The sequence below is a fragment of the Gavialis gangeticus genome, unplaced genomic scaffold (genome assembly GCF_001723915.1).
Source record: "Gavialis gangeticus isolate Ggan-Ray unplaced genomic scaffold, GavGan_comp1, whole genome shotgun sequence".
Lineage (NCBI taxonomy): Eukaryota > Metazoa > Chordata > Crocodylia > Gavialidae > Gavialis > Gavialis gangeticus.
Window position 1 is genome coordinate 16,359,000 of NW_017728994.1, and position 20,093 is coordinate 16,379,092.

Genomic DNA, 20,093 nt, shown 5'->3' on the forward strand with positions numbered 1-20,093 from the left:
AATTCTGCTGCACAGAGCCTGGCTGGTAGCCGCACTGTGACTCTGGGTGGCCCAGCTCTGCTTTTGAGTGGCATGTGCTGCCCTTTTTCTTCACAAATTTTTTTGACCCCTGGATATCAAAAAAACCCTTGCAGTACAGAGAACATCTGAATGTGTCGTTTGTGGCACTGCAGACATGCCACTCTGCCTTGCCTTCCACCTGGCTTCGGACTAACATGGCTAAGCACCACTATACTAACATTAGGTATGTTATTCCTGTGAAAAAGCAGGTCAGTTCCCTAATTTTAATCAAGTAAATGCATCTTTAAATACATTTATAAGGAAATGTAAGTGACATTTCTAATTAAAAGACATATGAACACTGTCCTTTCTATCTGTTTTTAAAAATACCATGGTGGGAATTTAAAAAAAGCTGAATTTCACCAAAGTAACTTTTCTGAAAAGTTATTTTTTACAAGACCATGCATTACACTTAGGAACATGCTATTATTCTGGACTAAAGAGATGGAGCACTTATATTCCATCCTTTCACATACTACTAATTTTTTTTTAATACAATACTACATAAAGGCACACTCTCCCAAAACTGTGGCCCACTCGTCAAAGTACTGTACAAGGAAAAATATAGCTCTTGTCCTTGAGATCTTACAGTTCAATTTATTGTAAAGAATTAATGTAATTAATCTCTGAGTCTCATTGCTTCATATCCTTTTTGAAAATCTGGATAGTTAAAGTCTCCAGACAATTTTTTTCAAGTTTGGGGACATGTTTAAATAAACCTACAATGGTAAAAAACTAGTGAATTTGATTAAATGTGGCCAAAATGAGCCAGTGATGCCTTTAGTCCACAGTGACTTACTGTAAATGTAATCTTTGATTAGATAATTTTGCCACTTAGTGGATAATTTGACCTGCTAGCTGAGCTTGTAAAAAGAGGGAAGGTTTCTGAAAATTAGAATATCATCTAGGCAGCTGGAGAACATCAAAAAAGATCTTCAGAGACATTCTTATGTGCTGGGAATCATTGTGAGTTGCAGTGGAAAAGTAAGAGTAATTTGCCTAGCAATGAGAAGACAATGCCAGACATCTGTTGCAAATTTTGAAACTTGCTTCTGATACACTAATAATGTCACATGCCATTTTTATCCAATCCTTACTTCACATGTTCACCAAGAGCTAAGCCCATTACAAAGTGTTCCTCAGTAATTAATTTCTGCCTATGTTCTAAAGAACTCTTTTCACATTTTACTGTACTTGTCTTATCAACTAAGAACATTTTGCATTCCTTTCATAAAGACACTCTGATTTGATGAGTGATAACTATGTGCTCAGTATATTATGCTAGATATCCAGATATTAAATAGTCTGCATATAATTAAGGTACTGGAAAATGAACGCCTATTTCAAAAGAGTACTGTTACTTAAATGTTTGTGTGACCTATTAATGATATTTCAATGGGGTCTCTAAGGATTCAGTTCTAAAGCTGCCACTCAAGTTGCAGTCCCTTGATGATTTCCATGTAATCTTATTGGATACTAACCCACTCAAAGCATTTTATAAGTAGTAGTTCAAGAATGGTTTGGTTCATCCAATCTGCCCTGATCTTGCCTCTCTCCCCTTTTTTGTAAGGTTATTTAAAGGCTGGTATATGGCAGAGAAGATGCAAGTGTGCATGAATAATAAAACACATGTGTAAGTCTGCAGCACCCCTGTGAATATTTCTTAAAAGTTACAGTCACCAAGAATTATGAGCACGGGAGCAAATTATTCAAAACCAAATCAAATCCTCCTACTACAAAATTAAAATGTGAAGAAGTGGTGCTTTTTTATTAGAAAAGTGTATGGAGACAGAGAAACTGACAGAAGAGGATTCAGTCACAAGCTCCCTTAAGTGAACCAGGAGAGCAGTATTTGGGAAAAGGCAGTCCTTTAGCTTACTCCTTTCCATGGACCATCTGCCAAGTTTGTCTGTGTATGGTGGAGGAGGAATAGCTTCTGCAGGGCTGCTATTGTACAGATATTGGCACAGCACTAATGCTACACCAGCTAGAAGGGAGAGGGATGGTAAACTATGCCAGTTTGGTGCAAACCATAAGAAAAGGGAAGCAGGGACCAAATTGCAATTTGCTCAGTTACAAATTCAGGCCCTGGTCTGAATCATAAGATTCCTTTCCCTGCCCCTTGTTCAGGAGAACTTCAGGATCCCGTAATATTCAGGCTCACCAGTCAAAAGAAAGAAAGAAAGAAAGAAGGAAAGAAAGATGCTTAAATGCCGCACTCTCTCTTGAGAAAAGCTTGCTTGAATGAAAACACCCATGCTAGAAAGATATGGCTTGAGGGTCATGCAGCTGCTTAAAACGGAAAGGTTTTCTCAGCAAGCCACGAGTGCCTGTCATCTCAGCTTCAGTGATTAAGTTCATGTAACAAAGCATGAAACGATGACATGTGCTGCGAAAGCTGCTTCCCTCTCCCTCTCCTTCCTCCCCCCGCAACCTCTCAGAAACGTAAAGCACAGTCTAAGGCAGGCAGATGATAGTATGACACAGACTTACATCCAGTGAGGGCTCCGGCATGTCAGATGCTCCCTGTCCACCAGCCTGACCTTCTAAGGCTGAGGAGGGGTTAAAGGTCAGGTCACTGTGTGGATGGTTGCTAGAAGCGGCCTGTGGTGGCTGCCGGGACTGCTGGGTAGGAGGACCACTGTGATGTAATGGCTGCCCTGACTGGCTGCTGGGGTGAGGTACGTGCAAACCTTGCTGCATGGAACTATGGGATTGATCAGTGCTGCCAGGATGAGGGATCTGCGAAGGAGGAAAAAAAGCAGGAAAAGAAAGTGAGGCCACGACTTACAGTGGTCAAGGTGCCTGAAGAAAATGAAACTCCATAACTGAATGTTAAAACAAACAAAAAAAAAAGCAATCAGAAAAGAGAATCCCATATCCCAATATTAGAGGAAATGTTTGTCTCTTTAAAGGTCATTAGCAAAGGGGAAAAAATACACTGGATTTGTGCAGGGTTTCGTTGCTTTACCATGATGTGCAAAAGAAGGCATGAAAAAAGCAGCCGTCTTCTCTTTTTTTGGATCAGTAATTCAGGTGTAATTAACCCTAGTGGTGTTTTCCCTGAACACCTATGGATGACCAGAAAAACAATTGCATTATGACATTAGTGAAATTATTCAAGGGAGACCTGATTAACTCTGAAGATACATTATTTTTATTCAGACACTATTCAGATTTTTGTTGACATTTCACTCCAGTCTTGGAGGAGAGTGGGGTTTGATTAAAAAAAAACCTGTCAAAAGCGCCGTCTTTGTCAGGGATTGAACATCTCCAGCTGAGGGCTGAGAAAGTTCCCCATTCATATCTGAGGCCTCTAATAAAAATAGGTAAAGACTTGCCAGCCTTGATATATTTATGGGAGGAAAACCTCCCCAAACCAAACAAATGCTCAAAACATTGTTATTATAGGAGAACTTTTCAGTTTTCCTTTCACATCACAGAGAAGCAAGTAAGGGCACAAGCCCAATACTTCCTTCCTTTACAGCTGCTTACAGAAGTAACCCACTGCCCCCGCCAAAATGGCACTTTAAACTCCATGCGCTGAGCCCAGAGCATGCCCAAAAGAGACATCAAGTTAGTTGGACCCGGCTTGCCCAATGTCTGTATAGATCAGATGCTTCAATGGGACTTTTATGCCACTTTTCTCTAATAGCTCATAGAATCAGCTTTAGCTAAAAGCGCCAAAAAGCCCCGCTGAGAAACCCAATCTGTACAGACGCTGCAGAGCTGAGTTGAACTAACACGCTGCTTCTTCTGGTAAAGCACTTTTTCCCCACATGTCTGTCAGTGCCCTACATGTCACTTTTAATCCTGAAACATTCTTTAGAACTTGACCTTGAAGTCATGAGAAAAAAAGTGCATGGCTGTTCATAAAGCCAGTGTCCTCACACTAACTGGGTAAATGGATGAGCAAATGTGAACAATGTCTACATACTGCCACAAAGTAGAGCTGAAATAAAAGAGCAGAGACAAACAATAACAGCATGAAAATAACCCAACACAAACCAACAAAAGCCAGCAAAGAAAACACTGTGTCAGAAGTGACCCTTTCACTGCAAAGAGCATGGTCAGACTACCTAGTCTTAAAATTTACTTTTGGAAAGTTCTAAAACCTAATATGAATAGAAAAGCTGATCTTAATAGAAATGTTTTTACAACAGTCATTGAATTGAAAACAGTCATTTTTTATTTAGTCATGTCTATGCTTCTGAAAATGAAAATACAGTGAAGGCCCCATGGACATTTACATGGAAGTCTTTTTTCCAGTCTCTTTATGAAATAAACAGCAGTGAAAGAGGGTGTAACTGTAATCATAACTGCGAAACTATAATTTCCATGTAGGCCTCTTCATATTGTCAGGACATAAGGGAACTGAGAAAGATAGGAGCAAACCCTCTCCCTTTTAGCATGGATCCAGTTATACCAGTCTGAGGGTGCACTATGCCATACAGCTTTTCCCAGATGGGAAGACAAGTACAAAGGCTATGCACCATACAGTACACAAATCTCACAATTGCTATGTATAAGTGTAGAGAAACTGAACAGTAGTTATAGCTATTTAAATGCTTTGACTTCCCTATTAATTTGTTGAAGAAATGTCCAATAGAAAGTGTGGAAATGTAAACAATTTTTAAAAACAGTTAAATTAAAGTTGTGCTGAGAAACTGTGAAAGGAGTTTTCCCTTCTCTTCCCACAAAATTATTATTTTGGAGGTGTCTGGTTAATTTATACAATTTGAACCCAAAAAACCCTTCTGACATTTGACTTGACTAGTCAAATTAGCATTTTGGTCCCTGAAGTATTTGTCAGTTAGATGGTAATTGTTCATTATGACATCAAGTGATAAAGATTCCAAAAAACCAGCATTATAATCCATTGTCTAGCTTTATATCCGATTGCTGATTATAGAGTAAACTGTTTTCTCAGGCATCTTTGTTCATGCTCCTCTTATCATATTTTGAAGACACTAATTCTCATTATAATGCAAAGTCTAAACAAGGTGCAGCTTGAGTGTACAGCAAAGACTGCTGAGACCACCAATTCTCTTGGGTTTTGGTATTCCTATAATGTAAGCACTCCAGAAAATAGACATTTAAGAGCTGTGAGGATACAACTCTATTGATTACTTAATGGCACCACAGTGCTGACATGATGTATAAAAGTGTGAGTTCTAGATACTAAATGTGCCAGCTGTGGCCTAATAATCCTCTGACCTCAATGGTAATCTGACTGTAGAAAAAAGGGCAATGCAGGTTAATCCACCACCTTGTGTTTCCATCTCACTGCAGAGCCTCAAATTACTGCTGAATATACTTAGTAATATGTATCATAGTTACAGTTGTCCAATATGGGTGCCCACTAAGATCCTATAACACTAAAAGCTCATTTCCTTTCTTGTAGCCATATGCCAGATCTTGGATTTATTTTTCTCTTCTTTTTACATGGGTAGAACATCATTGTTGATGAATGATATTTCTAAAAACCCAATTCATTATTGCTAAAACATACTGTCAGAATCTCTCTCTCATTTGCCACATTTCCTGAAACACTTGGTGTGATCAACCTTCTCTACTCAGCCCTATGTGAAGGATGCTCCCTGCTGTCCAAGATGAGACTATTTGTAATATATTTGGAAACATCAGATGTTCGTTTATGTCAGATTTGGGGCACTGAGCTAAGCTATCAGTCTGATCTAGAAGCAAGAAAGCACTAGCACAGGGGTGGGCAAAATACGGCCTGCCAAGCACTTCCCTCCGGCCTGCAAACCCCCTTCAAAACCCAGGTAATGGCGGCTGCCTCTCTAAAAGCCTCCAGCAGCAGCCAGCGGCACCAGCTGCAGCACCTCAGGCTGTTTACTTGGGTTCTGGTTGTGAGGCAACCAACTCTGGCCTCAGCCTGCCCCAGCTGGCCTCTCCCCACCCTGGCTCAAGCCACGTTTGCAGCTTGAGAGGGGTGGGGGGGCTGGGCCAGAACCTGTGGCGCCGGTGAAGAGAAACAGTGTCTGGGCTGGGTTCTGCTTTGGTAAGCCCAGGCAAGTGGCTGCTGAGCAATCTTTCCCCATGCTGTGCCGTGCTGCTCAGGCTGTGCGGGGTTGGACTGGGCCCATACTGGGGAGGGGAAGCAGCAGCTGGGCCGCAGCTCCAGCCCAGTCAGCACCAGGAAGGAGACGTGGCAGCAGAGCCATGTGCTGCTCAGGGTGGGACGAGCCCAGCCGGAGTGGCAGGGGCTCAGCTGCACTTTCCCCCTACCTGCGCTGGTCAGTCCCAAATGGCACACGGCTCCGCTGCCACTTTTGCTGGCTGGTGCCGACCCAGCCGGGCTTGTCCCATCCGGAGCAGCATGTGGCTGAAGCCGGCTTCCCACATGCTGCTGGGGATGGGACAAGCCTGGCCGGGTTGGCACCGGCCAGCAGAAGCTACAGTGGAGCCGTGTGCTGCTCGGGACTGGCCAGTGCAGGTAGGGAGAAAATGCAGCGGAGCCCCTGCCCTCCAGCTGCGCTTGTCCCCGTCCTGAGCAGCACACGGCTCTGCGGCCGTTTCTGCTGGCTGGTGAAGACCTGGTCGGGCTCCTCCCATCCCCAGCAGCACGTGGGAAACCGGCTTCAGCCGCATGCTGCTCCGGATGGGATGGACCCAGCCGGGTCAGCACTGGCCAGCAAAAGCGGCATGCAGCTAAAGCCGGCTTCCCATGTTCTGCTGGGAACGGGAGGAACCCGGCTGGGTTGGCACCGGCCAGCAGAAGCAGTGGCAGAGCCATGTGCCACTTGGGATGGGATGAGCCCAGCCAGATTGGCAGGGATGGGTCAGGGTCAGGTCATGCTGGCACCAGTGATGGGTAGGGGGGTTGGCTCCTTTTAATGCCTGGAGCCTGATGGGGTGGGCTGGGTCTTTGCTTGTGGGAGGGGTCAGGTTCCAAGGCCACGTCTCCAAAAAGAGTACTTCCAGAGGCAAGGGAGGGACTTCCGGTGGCAAAGGTCCAGGGTTAGGGGGCAGGACTTCCGGTCCCAAGAGGGCAACCAGCGGGTGGGGCAACTGAAGGGGCGGGACTACCCATGCAGCTCTCAACAGCTCACCAAAACTCATCAAGCAGCAGCCCTCCACCCAAAATAATTGCTAGCCCCTGAACTAGCACAATATTTACAAGAATGAGAGTAAGTTCTTATAGTGCTAAGGTGGTAGATACCTACTGAGCTACTGAACATGTTGGCTACTGAGCTTCCTTCGACCTCAGTGGGAAAGTTGGAGGTGGACAAAGGAGCAGCATTAGATTATGTTTCTATAATGGAGATATGTACTGTGTAGTAGAGTAAAAACAAAAATAAATGAATAAAGAGGTAAAGGTAAACAAAACATGCTATGCATTAACCTGGTTTATATTAATATTCCTGTTATCATGCATTGTGTTGTGCAGTTATATAAATATAGTGGTGTCCTATTCACAGAAAATTTGGCTATGCAACTCAAGAGTTGGTGCAATAGAATACAGTTACCAATAAGTTGTCGATTTACATAGTTGTTGTTCACATTTATATAGTCTTGTTCACTTTCTACAGCAAAGATTCATTTTTAAAGTAGGAGAGAGGAAAGATACCTAAAGACAAATAGAGGGATGAAAATGGACACTTTATAATACTAATAATAATAGTAGCTGAAGCAGGCTCCTAACAAAACCTCTTCAAGTGAAATTATCTGAAGACTTTAGGGCCAGATTCTCACAGTCAATCTGATTTCATTGTGCAATTCAGTCAGGGCAATGTAGCTGCAAAATAGCCATAACTTGTCAACTAAGCATTTCCCTGGTGGGCAGGAAGGAACCATCAGATGATATATACCAGGAACTACTGACTGCTACTTCTGTCTCTGCAGGAGCACAGGGAGCATATCATGGTGAGGAATGGGTGGAGCAAAGGTCTACAGGTAGAGACACAATTTACTAAATCAATGTCAGTGCTATCCCACTGGCCTATAAAACCTAACAACTGCAAAATAGGGCTCCCATTACCCCTTTACTCTTCTGCAGGAAGCAGAGGCTGGAGAGAATTTTGCCCTTAATATTTTCTCTAAGTAGTACATCTTATAGAAGGCAATACAACTTTTCAGCTCCTCACTCGTATCTTAAGCAGATAATCTGCCATTTGTCTGGTGAAATTTCATTTGGCCAGCTACAAAAGCAGTAACACTGCTTAACTGTTATGAAGGCAAACTGCACCGACTGACTTATGACTTGTTTGAAGTGCTCTCTAGCTGGAGGCAAAGCAGAAGTCTCTGCACCCTTGATTTCAAAAGGCATAGTTGGTTTGCATGGATGGTTGTTGCTGGTAGCAAATGCTCACTGTACTTTATTTTAGTACCACGCAGTTGACTCAGATGGAGATACCATGGACTGCTCACCAAGCTGGGTGCAGAGAGTTTGTCAAACTAATTTTCTTGTATGCCTTGAATTATTGCATATTAACTTACAGTGCACAAAGTCACTTGTGATTTCTGGACTACTTCTCTACAACCAGCCTTTTCCTATAACCTTCTGGGCTTTCCGACATGTTCTAAGTGCCCTTTGCACCGTTTCCTTTGTGAATGCCTTCTTATTCCCTACCAACCTAAAAACCTGCTGCCAGCTACAAGAGATGGTGAATGAGTAGAGCAATCTGAGGCAGCTACCACCTCACATCTTTATTATATACTGCAACTGTACTTCCTAATAGTCATTAAAGACATAGCACAGATGACTTGTCAAGTTAAATGTTCTTCCATTCCATCTAACACAGTGCCAGATGTTATACAGCCCCTGTCTTGTTATTTAAACAAACATAAAAGGGGATATATATATATATTAGTTCTATAATTAAAATAGATGACTAGTCAAGCCTGAAAAGCTAAATGCTGCTGGTAGGTTTTCTACTGACTGTTGCTGCAGTAGTATATTTTCTGGATATAAAATTCTGCACATAAAATGCAGTGTTCTGAGATAAACAACCTTCCTCTGACCTATGGTCTTAATTGTCCACTTAAGACCTGAGGATCATGTTTTTTTAAAACCTCTTAACAACTGAATGCTATCAGAGCAGGGTTGGCATCTATCCTTGAAAACCAAACAGTCTGTCTATCACCATCTAAGCTACTATTCTATATCCTACCAGACTAGTTTATGGGCTGTTTAAAGAGACCCTCAATTTACCCTGGGCAAGACGTAACGTCACAATGTTTTGATGTAAACTTTTGTCCCAAGGGATGATTGTGCAGGAGGCTCCACTCCTGTTTTGAAGCAAGTCAGTGCTATGCTTTATGTGATACTCTGTTGAGTCTGGGTATTCACAGATCCTCTTGGTCCAGGAAATGAAACCTAGGTTTTCTATGTGCTGCTACAAAGCATTATGATTAACACTAATGTCCAGGGTCACACTACCTCTTTCAGATAAACAACCTTAAGTGACAACTCCAAAAGCTCAAATCTGCTGCCTCCCTTACCCCAAAATCAAACCCTAAAAGAAAAGCACTTCTGACCCTATTTTCTAGATCTTTCCTATTTCAGAAACTGTCATAGAAGAATCCACTACAAGACAAGAGCACCTCACAATCAAGATACAGATTCCTCTATTGCTCCTTACCCCAAGAATTAAAAAAGGGAAGATCAGGCTTTAACTTTACTTACAGATTCCTGCATGGGGTGGCTGAGAGGCTTGTCAAGAGCTGCCATGCTGCTTGGCATGTCTGGAGGGTGGGACAGCTGTGGCCCATGCATGAAGTCATTCATGGAAGTTCCACCAGGATTCCCATGAGGGAAATCAAAATTGCCATGACCTTGGTAACTGTTACCTAAGAAGCAAAGAAAGGAATTATTATGAAAGGGACTCTGCTTTCTCACACTGCTCTCAGCAAAGATCCTTGTAAAAAAGCCCCAGTATGCCATCATAGTGTGCTGAATTGATTTGAATGCTTATTGTGGAATACCACAGCATTTTGTTCTGTGTCACTAAATGAAGCAGAAGGGAAAAAAATTAGAGCAGTCTCATAAATACTTGTTGCCATTAAAGGGTTAACTTTTATCAAGCAATGCCATGTTCAATTCCTATTCAGTTTGTAAAAAGGAACTGTAGTAGTAGAGATATATTCATATAGTAACTTGAAAACTATTGGTATTTTAAACAGCAACCACCTTGACTCACCACATTAGCTTAGGAAAGGAGAATAGCAATATACAGCTGAGAAAATATAGATCCCAAAGAATATTCACTTCTTGAGACATTGGATCACCATGGCTGGCATCTTAAGTTTAAATGTATACTGTGGCATTTGTTTCTTTCACAAGCATTATAGAAAGTACCCTACAAAATACCATGTTAGCTACTGTCTAACAGTGATCACAGGTTCATGATGAGGGTTATTGACTAGGCTACATAAGGAAGTAACTGCAGCACCAGATCACTATGGCTTCTATTTTACCATTTGTTTGGTGTGATGATGTAGTTTCAGTTATGATTAATAGAGAAGAGACCTCGTATGTTGACTCAACCCTATACTATTGTGGTCTTTGTTTTCAAAAAACCCAATCAAACTCACTCAGTTTTTGGAAAATAGGCATTAATAACTTCTAGCTGTTGTGTACAGCCTGGGTTACATTTATATTACATAAAATATATGTCAGTTTAAAAGAAAAATGCCAGTAACAAAAATGAATTGTCAGTAAAATTTTTCCAGGATGTCAGTAAAAAAAAATGTCTTGGGTTGGCAACACTGCCAAGTCAGGTAGTTTACTGACATGAACAGTAGGAACTGAACTAAAGCTGCCAAGCTATTTCACATAAGCCACTGAAAGGGATTATACTGAGCTCTGAAATAAAAGAACAGATTTGGAGCTTGTCTGGAGAGGCTGCAGTTTGTTAGCTGAAGTAGAGCAGCTTTAACTGTTCAAGTCAAGCAGGGAGTTTGACAAACTGAGGCATCTGCATCATTTGCTTTTCAGCACAGCTCATGTTAAGCAGAAGTTTAATCTCAGAGGAATGGAAGTCATTAGCCATGTAAGAGTATTTCTCAAAGAAGTTGGGACTTTGATCTATCATGTAAATACTGTAGAGCCTTGCTAATTCTCACTTTGCTAATCTGCAAACCGGATAAGTCTCACAGAACATAGCTGGTCTCACCCCACTTCTCAGGAAAGATTTAATGGAGTGAGGTTGTGTGTTACAAAGGCTTTGTTATATTTACAAATTATACTGCTGTATGCTTACTGCTACACTGAAAAGTACTGTAATAAATAATTAAAACTAAACCACCCATGTCAAAGTAGTAGTAGTAGTAGTAGTAGTAGTAGTAATAATAATAATACTTTGTTCTTCTGCAGGGCTTTTTACCAGAGAACATTAAATGCTTTTAAGTACTAAGCTTCACTTGGATGTCTGTGTGTTGAGTGAAGAAGTGGGGCAATTTGCCCAAGATGTCATAGTCAATCAGTGGAAGAGAGGGAAACAAAACCTGGTATGAATGACTTTGCTTTCATGCTACAAAATTTCCCCTATATGAAATGAATAAAATGCATCTTATGATACAGGACCATGGCTGTTGTTACAATGTTCTGCTCACCTACCTGAAAACCCAAATATTTTCTTGATTTGATATGGTCTCAAGCATTGGAGAAAATTAACTACATTCTGCACATAATCTTTATTTTCTTTCCAAAACATCTACAAGAAGCATTCTAAACATCATGTAAATTAGTTGGGGATTCTGATAGTATGAAGAACTGGCCCTTTTTGAGAGACAGCTAGTGCAAAAGTAACAGTCTCTAGTTTCAGAATAATTTCTTCAGAATTGTCACTATAATTTAGTCAGTCTCAATATACCAGTTGCTTGAATACATACTTCTTCTGCCAGTATTCAATTTAGTGTTTCCTGAATGGGAACATATAAGTGGAAGAGAAGACAGCAGGCAGTGAAATTCTAAATCTGACCTCCTAAAGTAAAAATGTTCCTGTGGTTGAGGGCAATGCAGTCTACCTTCTGTCTCTGCACCCAAGAATGACCTGTAACGAGCCTAGCCACTGGTGAAGCTTACGTGGATGTTGCTATAGGCTCAATATGCATTGTCTGATAGCCACCCCCTTCGCAGCAAGTGGGCTGCTGTTGAGGAAGGAAAGATGACGTACAGAAAAGAAAGATGAAGAAACTGTTTTTGAGCGTGACAGAAGCAGACACGGGAGCATCTGGTATTTTGTCTACTATAGGAAGCACAGGAGCACTTCAGAAAAATATGGTTGAGACTCAGTGCTTTACTAAACAGAGTGGTCTCCTTAATAAAAACCTCTATAATGATAGGTCTGTTAAAGAGTTTCAGACTTGTGGCTGTGTATTTTTTTCTGCTCAGGGACTCTCCAACACAATAGTACTCACAGATTGCACTGCTACCCACATGAAAGCATTAAACCAACCTTGGTTACCATACTCAGTGGAGTTGTTGCCCCCTGGAGGTGGTGGGAGGGATGGGTAAGGAGAAGGACCAGGACCCAAAGCTGCAATCATCTCCATCACATTTGGCATGATCATCTGGCTGGGACTCATGGTTTTAAATCTCTTGGAAGGAATGCCATCTGGATCATCTTTGATGTGAATGTCTGACTTTATAGGGACCGGCCTCCAACTGCATGTTGGATCAATGGTAACCTCCTCAAACTCAGAGCTGGAAGACATGAGAACACATACATTACTGGCATTTCTTTGGTATCAGTTTTGCAAAACTTACTATAAGAAGCTATATTCTAACTAGAGTTTCTAGTTGCCCCAGAACAAAACAATCTCAAAGTCTTTCCCTTGTGATGCAAGTTGAGAGGATGCTAAAAGAGGCCAGCTTGACAGCTCTTAAAGAATGGCTTCCCCTGTTTATCTACACAAGGGAACAACAAAGCAAACTCCTTTATATGGTCCTGTGTAGTTTATAACAACCCTGAATTACAGGAAACATTTATAGACATGAGAAACTATGTGTTCTCCCCACCCGTTCTTTCTTTTTTTTGACTTTCTGATGAGACTGCCATTAATACATCTACTAGGTAACTGGTCTATTAGCAAATGAACTGGAATAAATTCACTTAAAGTCACCAAACAGTCATTGGGTTTATAATAAATTTCAGTCACTACTCACCTGCTCTAGGTTGAAGCTGCTGATCAGCTCTGCACACTCTACTATTTCCCAAGCCTATTTAGTTTATCCTCCCTCCTCAACAAGTAACTCCAATTCTCATAAGTTTAAATAACCCTAATCATTACTTAAACATGGGGAAATAGCTGCAATATGAACAGGGAATGAATACAATTAATTAAAAATAAGACCTGAAATAAACAGAGCTCACTTACTTTTGTATAGCATTCAGAATCCCCCACATATACTGGTCGACCTCCAAGCCCTCAAGCAGAGCAGTTTTACTAGAAAGGAAGAAAACCTGTTACAATATCTGTAAGTATGTATATGCAGAGAGGGAGTAAGGACATTTTAGTGGTTAAGGCAGTACACTGGGACCAGGGCAACTACAGGCTCTGCCATACACATTCAGTGTCCTTCTGAACAGGTTGCTCACATGCCTAAGTTCTCTATCTGTGAAGTGATAGAGATATTGACAGGCCCCAAGGACAGTGATATTATTTCACCACAATGTGGGCAGTGTGAAGATAAAGCTGTTGTCTTTATCATTATTAGACTGTGGTGACAGATAGATATACTTTTGGAGTATGTGCAAAGTTTTAATTCTTTTTTTTGACTGAAACTTTCAGGCTTACTCAGGACTCATAAGTCTTTAGACACAGAAAACCTCTTTTCAGAACACTGGCTGGCACCAATGTTTTTCAAATTTAATTATTGCCTTTTTTGAGCTATATAAAAGCAAACTTCAAAATAATAAAGTCTTGCAATTCAGGTGCTGAAATCAAGATTTTCACACTTGGGCTTCTCAAGTTAAGCACTGCAGTCTATATTTAGACATTTCAGTAAGGGACCCATTTTAGAAAATGTGCCAAGCGCTAACTTCCACTGATGTCCGTGGGGTTACAGATGCTCAGTAAAAATATATATAAAAAAACCCCCAAAGCAAATTAGTTATGCGAGTCCCCAATTATTAATGAGATGCCCAGAGTTAAAAACCAAAGTTTGACAATTTTGACTTGCATTTATTAAGATGTAAATAAGAACCCCCTGATGTCTTGTCAGGCATGTCAATCCTATGACATTTTCAGTCCAGCCTTGAAGATTGTAAAGGTTCAGCTAATTGAAGGAAAGCACTCCAATTTTTGGATGCCTAGGCATGCACAGTGATCAAATAAAGCTTGTCCTCGGTTTCTGCCACCTGCAGCAGTATGAATCCTGTCCCTTTCAAGTGACAGCTGACTTCTTGATGGAGACTCCAGGCACTGAATAGGGGACCTCCAAAGCTAAAAGAATGAGTGACCTCAGCTTAAGAGCTCAGGATTCCTTGCTGAGGCTGTCACACACAAATCCTCCATGGACCATGTGCAGAGGGGGAGCTGTATCATAGTTTCAGCAGCAGGATATAAAAACTGAGCCAAATGGCTGAATGTCTTGTGACACCCATCCCCAGCTAAAACATTATAAAGGATAGTTCATTACCAGTTCAAGGATGATGATTGGCTTGGCTGTATTTTGGATTAAGTCTCTTGTCCAAAATATTAGTTTACCCATATTTCACCAGTGGGAGAACAGATGATGTCAAAGCGCCTTTTATTTCCTCCAAGCAGCCACCAGGAAATTTTACAGCAGATATCCTACCTTTTCTATACATGCTTTATTCTGACCTTCCACTCCATATTTCACTTTAATTTGTACTTGATGGTGGCATTTCTTTTTGAGAATCAGATTTAATTTGTCAGTCATATACAAAAATTGCTTGTATATGTAATTATATTTCCTTTATTCCTAGAGTGTCATCATCGTCTGCACACCCAAACGATCCAAGGAGGAGTTACAGCAGTTTGTCCAAAGTAAGCCAGAAGGCTAGACCAGATGGTTGAACTTGTCTACCCATCTGAAGCGCAGTAAAGTACTACAGAGAAGGACACCAGTGTAATCCCAGGACAGATATATAATTCTATCCTGGTATACTGTCTTTGGCTCATGCTTCACAAATCCACAATTCAACTGCCTGGTGCCATGGTATTTTCTTTTTGAGTCAGGGTTGATGCAAACGGAATAATCATGGTTTGATACATAAGGAATAGCAGCTTTAGTAATTTTAAACTAGCTAGAGTAACTCTGTAGTTACTGCTCTTATTAATATAACATTTTGAGTCTGTCTTTAATTTTGCACAACTATTTGACTTACAAACATTCTGTAAAAGTGATCCACAAGTTACAATGCACAAGGGAAAATATTTCCATTTATTCATTTTGCATGTGTTGTCTTTCAAGCATCATCAGGTACTGTTATTCTCTATGCTATTCAATGATTTCAGTACATCCACAGAAATCATAAAGAAGTAGGGCTAGCGGAGACCTCCAGAAGTCATCTAGTCCAACCGCTCATCTGAGGCAAGATCAGCCCTATACAAATCCATAATCTAACCTCTTAGTAAAAGTATAGTCAACCCTGACACAATGCAAGATGTAACAGCCTAACCTGCATAGGTAAAACAGGGGAATCATAGCAGCCAACATCCTGCTTCTGTAAAAGGTTGTAAATATAAGCTCAAGAGATCCTAGGAGGCCATGCCCTCTGCTGCAGAAGAATGCAAAAACTCCCACAGTCCATACCAATTTGACCATGGGGTAAAATTCCTTCCTAACCCCAAATATGATGATTGGTCTGACCCTGGGGCAAGACCAGGGGAAAGACCATCTAGCCAGGATCCTCTGGATTTCAGTCCCAGTAGACTTTATCACTCCTGAAAATTTCCCTTTTGCAAAATAAAAAATCTTTTTAACAATTTGACCCAAGTTACATTGGAACAAATTCTACGAAACTGGGGTTTCCTGCAACACAGTTTTCACTTACTTGCATACAGGACACCTCCAAGTTCCTCGTTCACAGTTCAGTTGCAAGTAAGATTCCAGATCAAAGCACTGCAATAGAGACACAGACAGACTACAGTAAACTGAACTGACCAAGCAAAAGGAAAACTTCAGTGGAGAAAAATATGACTGCAAGTACTTCAATTTATTGGAAACTGAAAAAACAGCTTACAAGAAAGGAAGCTTTCAACTATCTACGTAAGAGCACAAAATTTTTCCCTTCTGATAGAAAATGAAGGCATGTGCAAATAAAGACAAAGAAAACTGGAGTGTGACTGGGCAGAGAAGTCAGAGCAGGCTCACGCATTATTATTTGTATTATTTTAAGTTATTATAATTTGGATTAAGAAAAATGTTAAGACCGAATTCTGACCCATGCATCTTTGGTGACCTTGACATTGTTGAAAAAACACATCCCAGATAATATCCTGAATATATAACGCAAGAGAAACCATGATGAGTAAAATGAATCAACTTTAAAACCTCAACCTCCGCATGTCTAAGAATAAAGATGAGCCATACAACCTGAAAATGACCACACAAGTTGGACATAAGATATTTTGGGCCAAATATGGAAGGCCTGTACTGAACCTTTCTTTTTAGTCTTTACTAAGGCAACCTGGCACTGAATTCACTGATGTTTTGCTTAAACAATATCTCAGGTCCTGATCCTATTAACATTCATATATAGGAATATAATCATCCAGTTCAACAGAATTACTCATATGTATTGACAAGACTGGAATTTCACATGGACCTGAAGATCTGGCAAATTACATCACTGTTTACTATTTCAGTTGAAATGACATCTCTGACTTTGCTCATCACACTTCATGGGATTTGCAATAGAGTAAGGGAAATTACAATGTTCTTCAACAAAACCATGTTTTTTTTAAAAAAACCATCACAATGTTTGTTGAAATTTGAAATGAATTTAACTTTTGAAGAAAAACTACATGCAAATTAAGGAAAAAAGCTATCAATTCTCATTACATTTTATTCCACAGAAACCAACTAAAAATGCACAGCAATATATGGCAGAGAGACCTGTGTGAAGTCACTGAAATGGACTCACTTGTACATGCTTGCAATCATGGCCTCTTGCTGGGAGCTGAATCCGCCGGAATGTGATTGGACACTTCAGAGACACTTTAATAGCAGTCTGCTCCACTCCATCCTCACCATTTAGTGTTGCATTCCCAGAAGAGGCTGCCACACTGCTGAAGTTCCTCTTTACTGTTTAGGAAGATGTTAGGTGTGTGAGAAAAACATATAAACACTGTAGTTCCTAATATAGCTGCCTTGTATCTGTTTGTGGGAATAGTACTTCAGTCTGTGCCAAAGATTTACTGGCCATCTTACCCACTCAAACTTATCATGTTTATTTGGAACATTCCTGCATACAGAGAAACTGCTTTCATGAAAAAGCAGTTCAGCAGGAGCATAGCAAGCAGGAAGAACTGGAGTAATCAAGATTGGAAAGACTTACTAGTACAGAGAGTGAAACACTAGGCACCTAGGGACTATTAAGATTTTTTTTCACAAGATAGGAGCTCATCAGTTGGAAATAATAGAAAGAAATACATTTTGGGTGCATTAGTCAATCACAAAATGATTCTGAACCACCATTGTGATACAGCCATCAAAAGGCAACATGCAATCCTAGAATGTATGGATCAAGTTACTTCCAGCAGAAATAAGGAAATTCTAATACTATTAGTCAAGGTACTGGTGAAACCTCCTCTAGAATACTGTTTATAGTTCTGGTTATACATATTCAAGAATGATGAATTCAAACAGGTAAAAAGATAGGCTATTAAAGTCACTGGGGAATGGACAACCTCTCATACTGGTGAACACTAGATGATTTTGGCTTTTTTAACTTAGCAAAATGAAGGCTGAGTGGGATTATGACTACTGTCTATAAATCCATCACGAAACAAACACCAGTGAGGAAGATGAACTATTTAAGCTATAGGACAATGTTGGCAGAAAGTGATATCAACAATCCATGAATAATTCCATGTCCAATATTAGAAAAACATTTCAAACCATCAGAGGACTCAGGTTCTAGTACAGCCCTCCAGTAAGTGGAATAGCAGCCTTAGTTGTTTAAGGTGAAACTTCATCTGGTTATGAATGGGATTTATGTGATATGCTTGTCTATGAGAGCAGAAAAATAAATTGGATGAACCAGGAGGTCCCTTCCACTTCTATGTCCCTCTAAGATGTCACAGAATCATATATTTTTAAATCAGTGATAATCAGCTGTGCACACAATGGTTGCCTACACACTTCAAATAATTTGGAAGAATTCTCCCAGGTTTGTTATCCTGGTAGAGAAACTAACTCAGTCACATGTACAGAAATTCAAATGACGAAGCCCTGAGAGTGGAGAGTGTGCAGTGCTGATGCTGTGCAGCCAGGGGGAGGGCTCTACGCACATCTCAGTGTGCTTTACAGGCTTCCTTAGCTTGCCTGGCCACAGACTGCAGTAGTGGGCAGCGCAGGCCCAATCAGCTGACCCAGACTGCCCATGGTCAGCCTGCATTACCCTGCAGCACAATGTGGGGACTGTGAAGGGGGAGTGTTCTGCTATCTCCTGGAACAGGGGAGTCCAGCAAGAAACACACCGTCTCCCTGGAAGAAAAGGGGTAAGCTGGAGGACTACTGTATGTTCTGAGAGAAGCCATGGCATATGCAGATATTCACTCTCCCAAGACAAACTCACCTGAGAGTGATTTAATCCCGGTCATTTTCAGGTCATTTTTCTCCTGGTGCAGCCATTTTTACCCCCAAGAGAAAAAGCCTGAACACCTGTATGCTCATGGTTTCTCCTGGGAGAGCAACAACATTCCCAGGAGAAGCTGAATGTCTGTACAAGGCCAAAATGCATAAGAAAATCAAACTGAAAAATACAGAGCCAGACTCTCAGTCCCAGTAAGTCCAATGTGTGTCATAATGGGAGTTTAATGCAGTCAATAGCTGGGCCTTGCCAGTACTGGAAAGTTTCTGAGGCCTCCCCTTGTACGAGAAATCCCTTAGTTTGTGTAATACCAGTGTCAATATATCTTTTGCCCATGCCCTCAAGCACCTGGAGCTTGCCTGAGTGTAGTCAAATCCCTGGGTAGAGTATGTGTTTCAATATGTGAGCGGAAATTGTCAGAGTAAGACATTATAACTGAGTATAAGGAAGGGGTGGCCAAACTTCTTACCCCTTCTAGCCACAAACCAAACTTTTGATATAGCTGAGACTTGCAGCACATAAAACTTTTGAGATGAGCATGACCCAGAGTCAGAGAGCTGCATCTAGTGTCCCAGCTCAAATAACTATTCATCGTTAAATGGCTATGGGAGCTGTATGCAGCTTGCAAGTCATAGTTTGGCCACCCCAGTATAAGGCATTCTGGATATTCTCAGCTGGAATCTTGTATTAGCCCTGGCCACAGAAACACAAAACTCACTCTTTGTGATACAATGTTCTGCTGGGAGAAGACGTTTCTTTAGCAGGCCTTGAAGTACAGAACGCACTGATGGCCGGTGTACTAACTGCAACACGAACAAGTGTGACTGCAAGAAAAAGCACTGAGTTACTAACAGAAACAAATACAAAAAAGTGACCATACCACTACGGATGTGAGTCTACCCTTGGATGCATGACTTCAGTAGGAACCCTGCATGTACATACCAGCGTTGGTTTGGATTCACTGAGTTCATGCACTCCCTGAGAGATAGTCTCAAAGTCACATGCTACTTTGCTTCAGGTTCCAAGATTGTGAAACACGTATTAGCTTTCCAAAAGGCTATTAAGGAAGAGCAATGTTTTCTGCACTTTTTACTCCTTTACAGTTCAAAATGTAGGGAGCTGATGTGATAATCTGTTATATCAAGGAATTTAAAATGGCCTCTGAATTATCTATCCATACCCTGTTCACCATTTATCATAGGTGGCAACTCTGTGGGTGCTCCAGGGCTCAAGTACCCACTGAAATAAATTAGCAGGTACTCACTACTCAGCACCCAT

The 20,093-nt window shown here is 41.0% G+C and overlaps 1 protein-coding gene across 15 annotated transcripts in view; it reads right to left on the bottom strand.

The window, feature by feature from the left end:
* Positions 1–20,093, bottom strand: part of ZMIZ1 (zinc finger MIZ-type containing 1) — a 607,902-nt gene that overhangs the window by 5,877 nt on the left and 581,932 nt on the right. For 14 of the 15 annotated variants that reach the window (XM_019502344.1, XM_019502343.1, XM_019502355.1 and 11 more), the window contains 7 exons: positions 19,534–19,639; positions 17,145–17,305; positions 16,053–16,120; positions 13,408–13,476; positions 12,486–12,733; positions 9,713–9,876; positions 2,554–2,802 (listed from right to left, as the gene is read on the bottom strand). In XM_019502344.1, coding sequence (XP_019357889.1) covers positions 2,554–2,802; positions 9,713–9,876; positions 12,486–12,733; positions 13,408–13,476; positions 16,053–16,120; positions 17,145–17,305; positions 19,534–19,639 — 1,065 coding nt within the window. The remainder of the gene's footprint in view (positions 1–2,553; positions 2,803–9,712; positions 9,877–12,485; positions 12,734–13,407; positions 13,477–16,052; positions 16,121–17,144; positions 17,306–19,533; positions 19,640–20,093) is intronic. The other variant, XM_019502349.1, reaches the window with a different exon arrangement.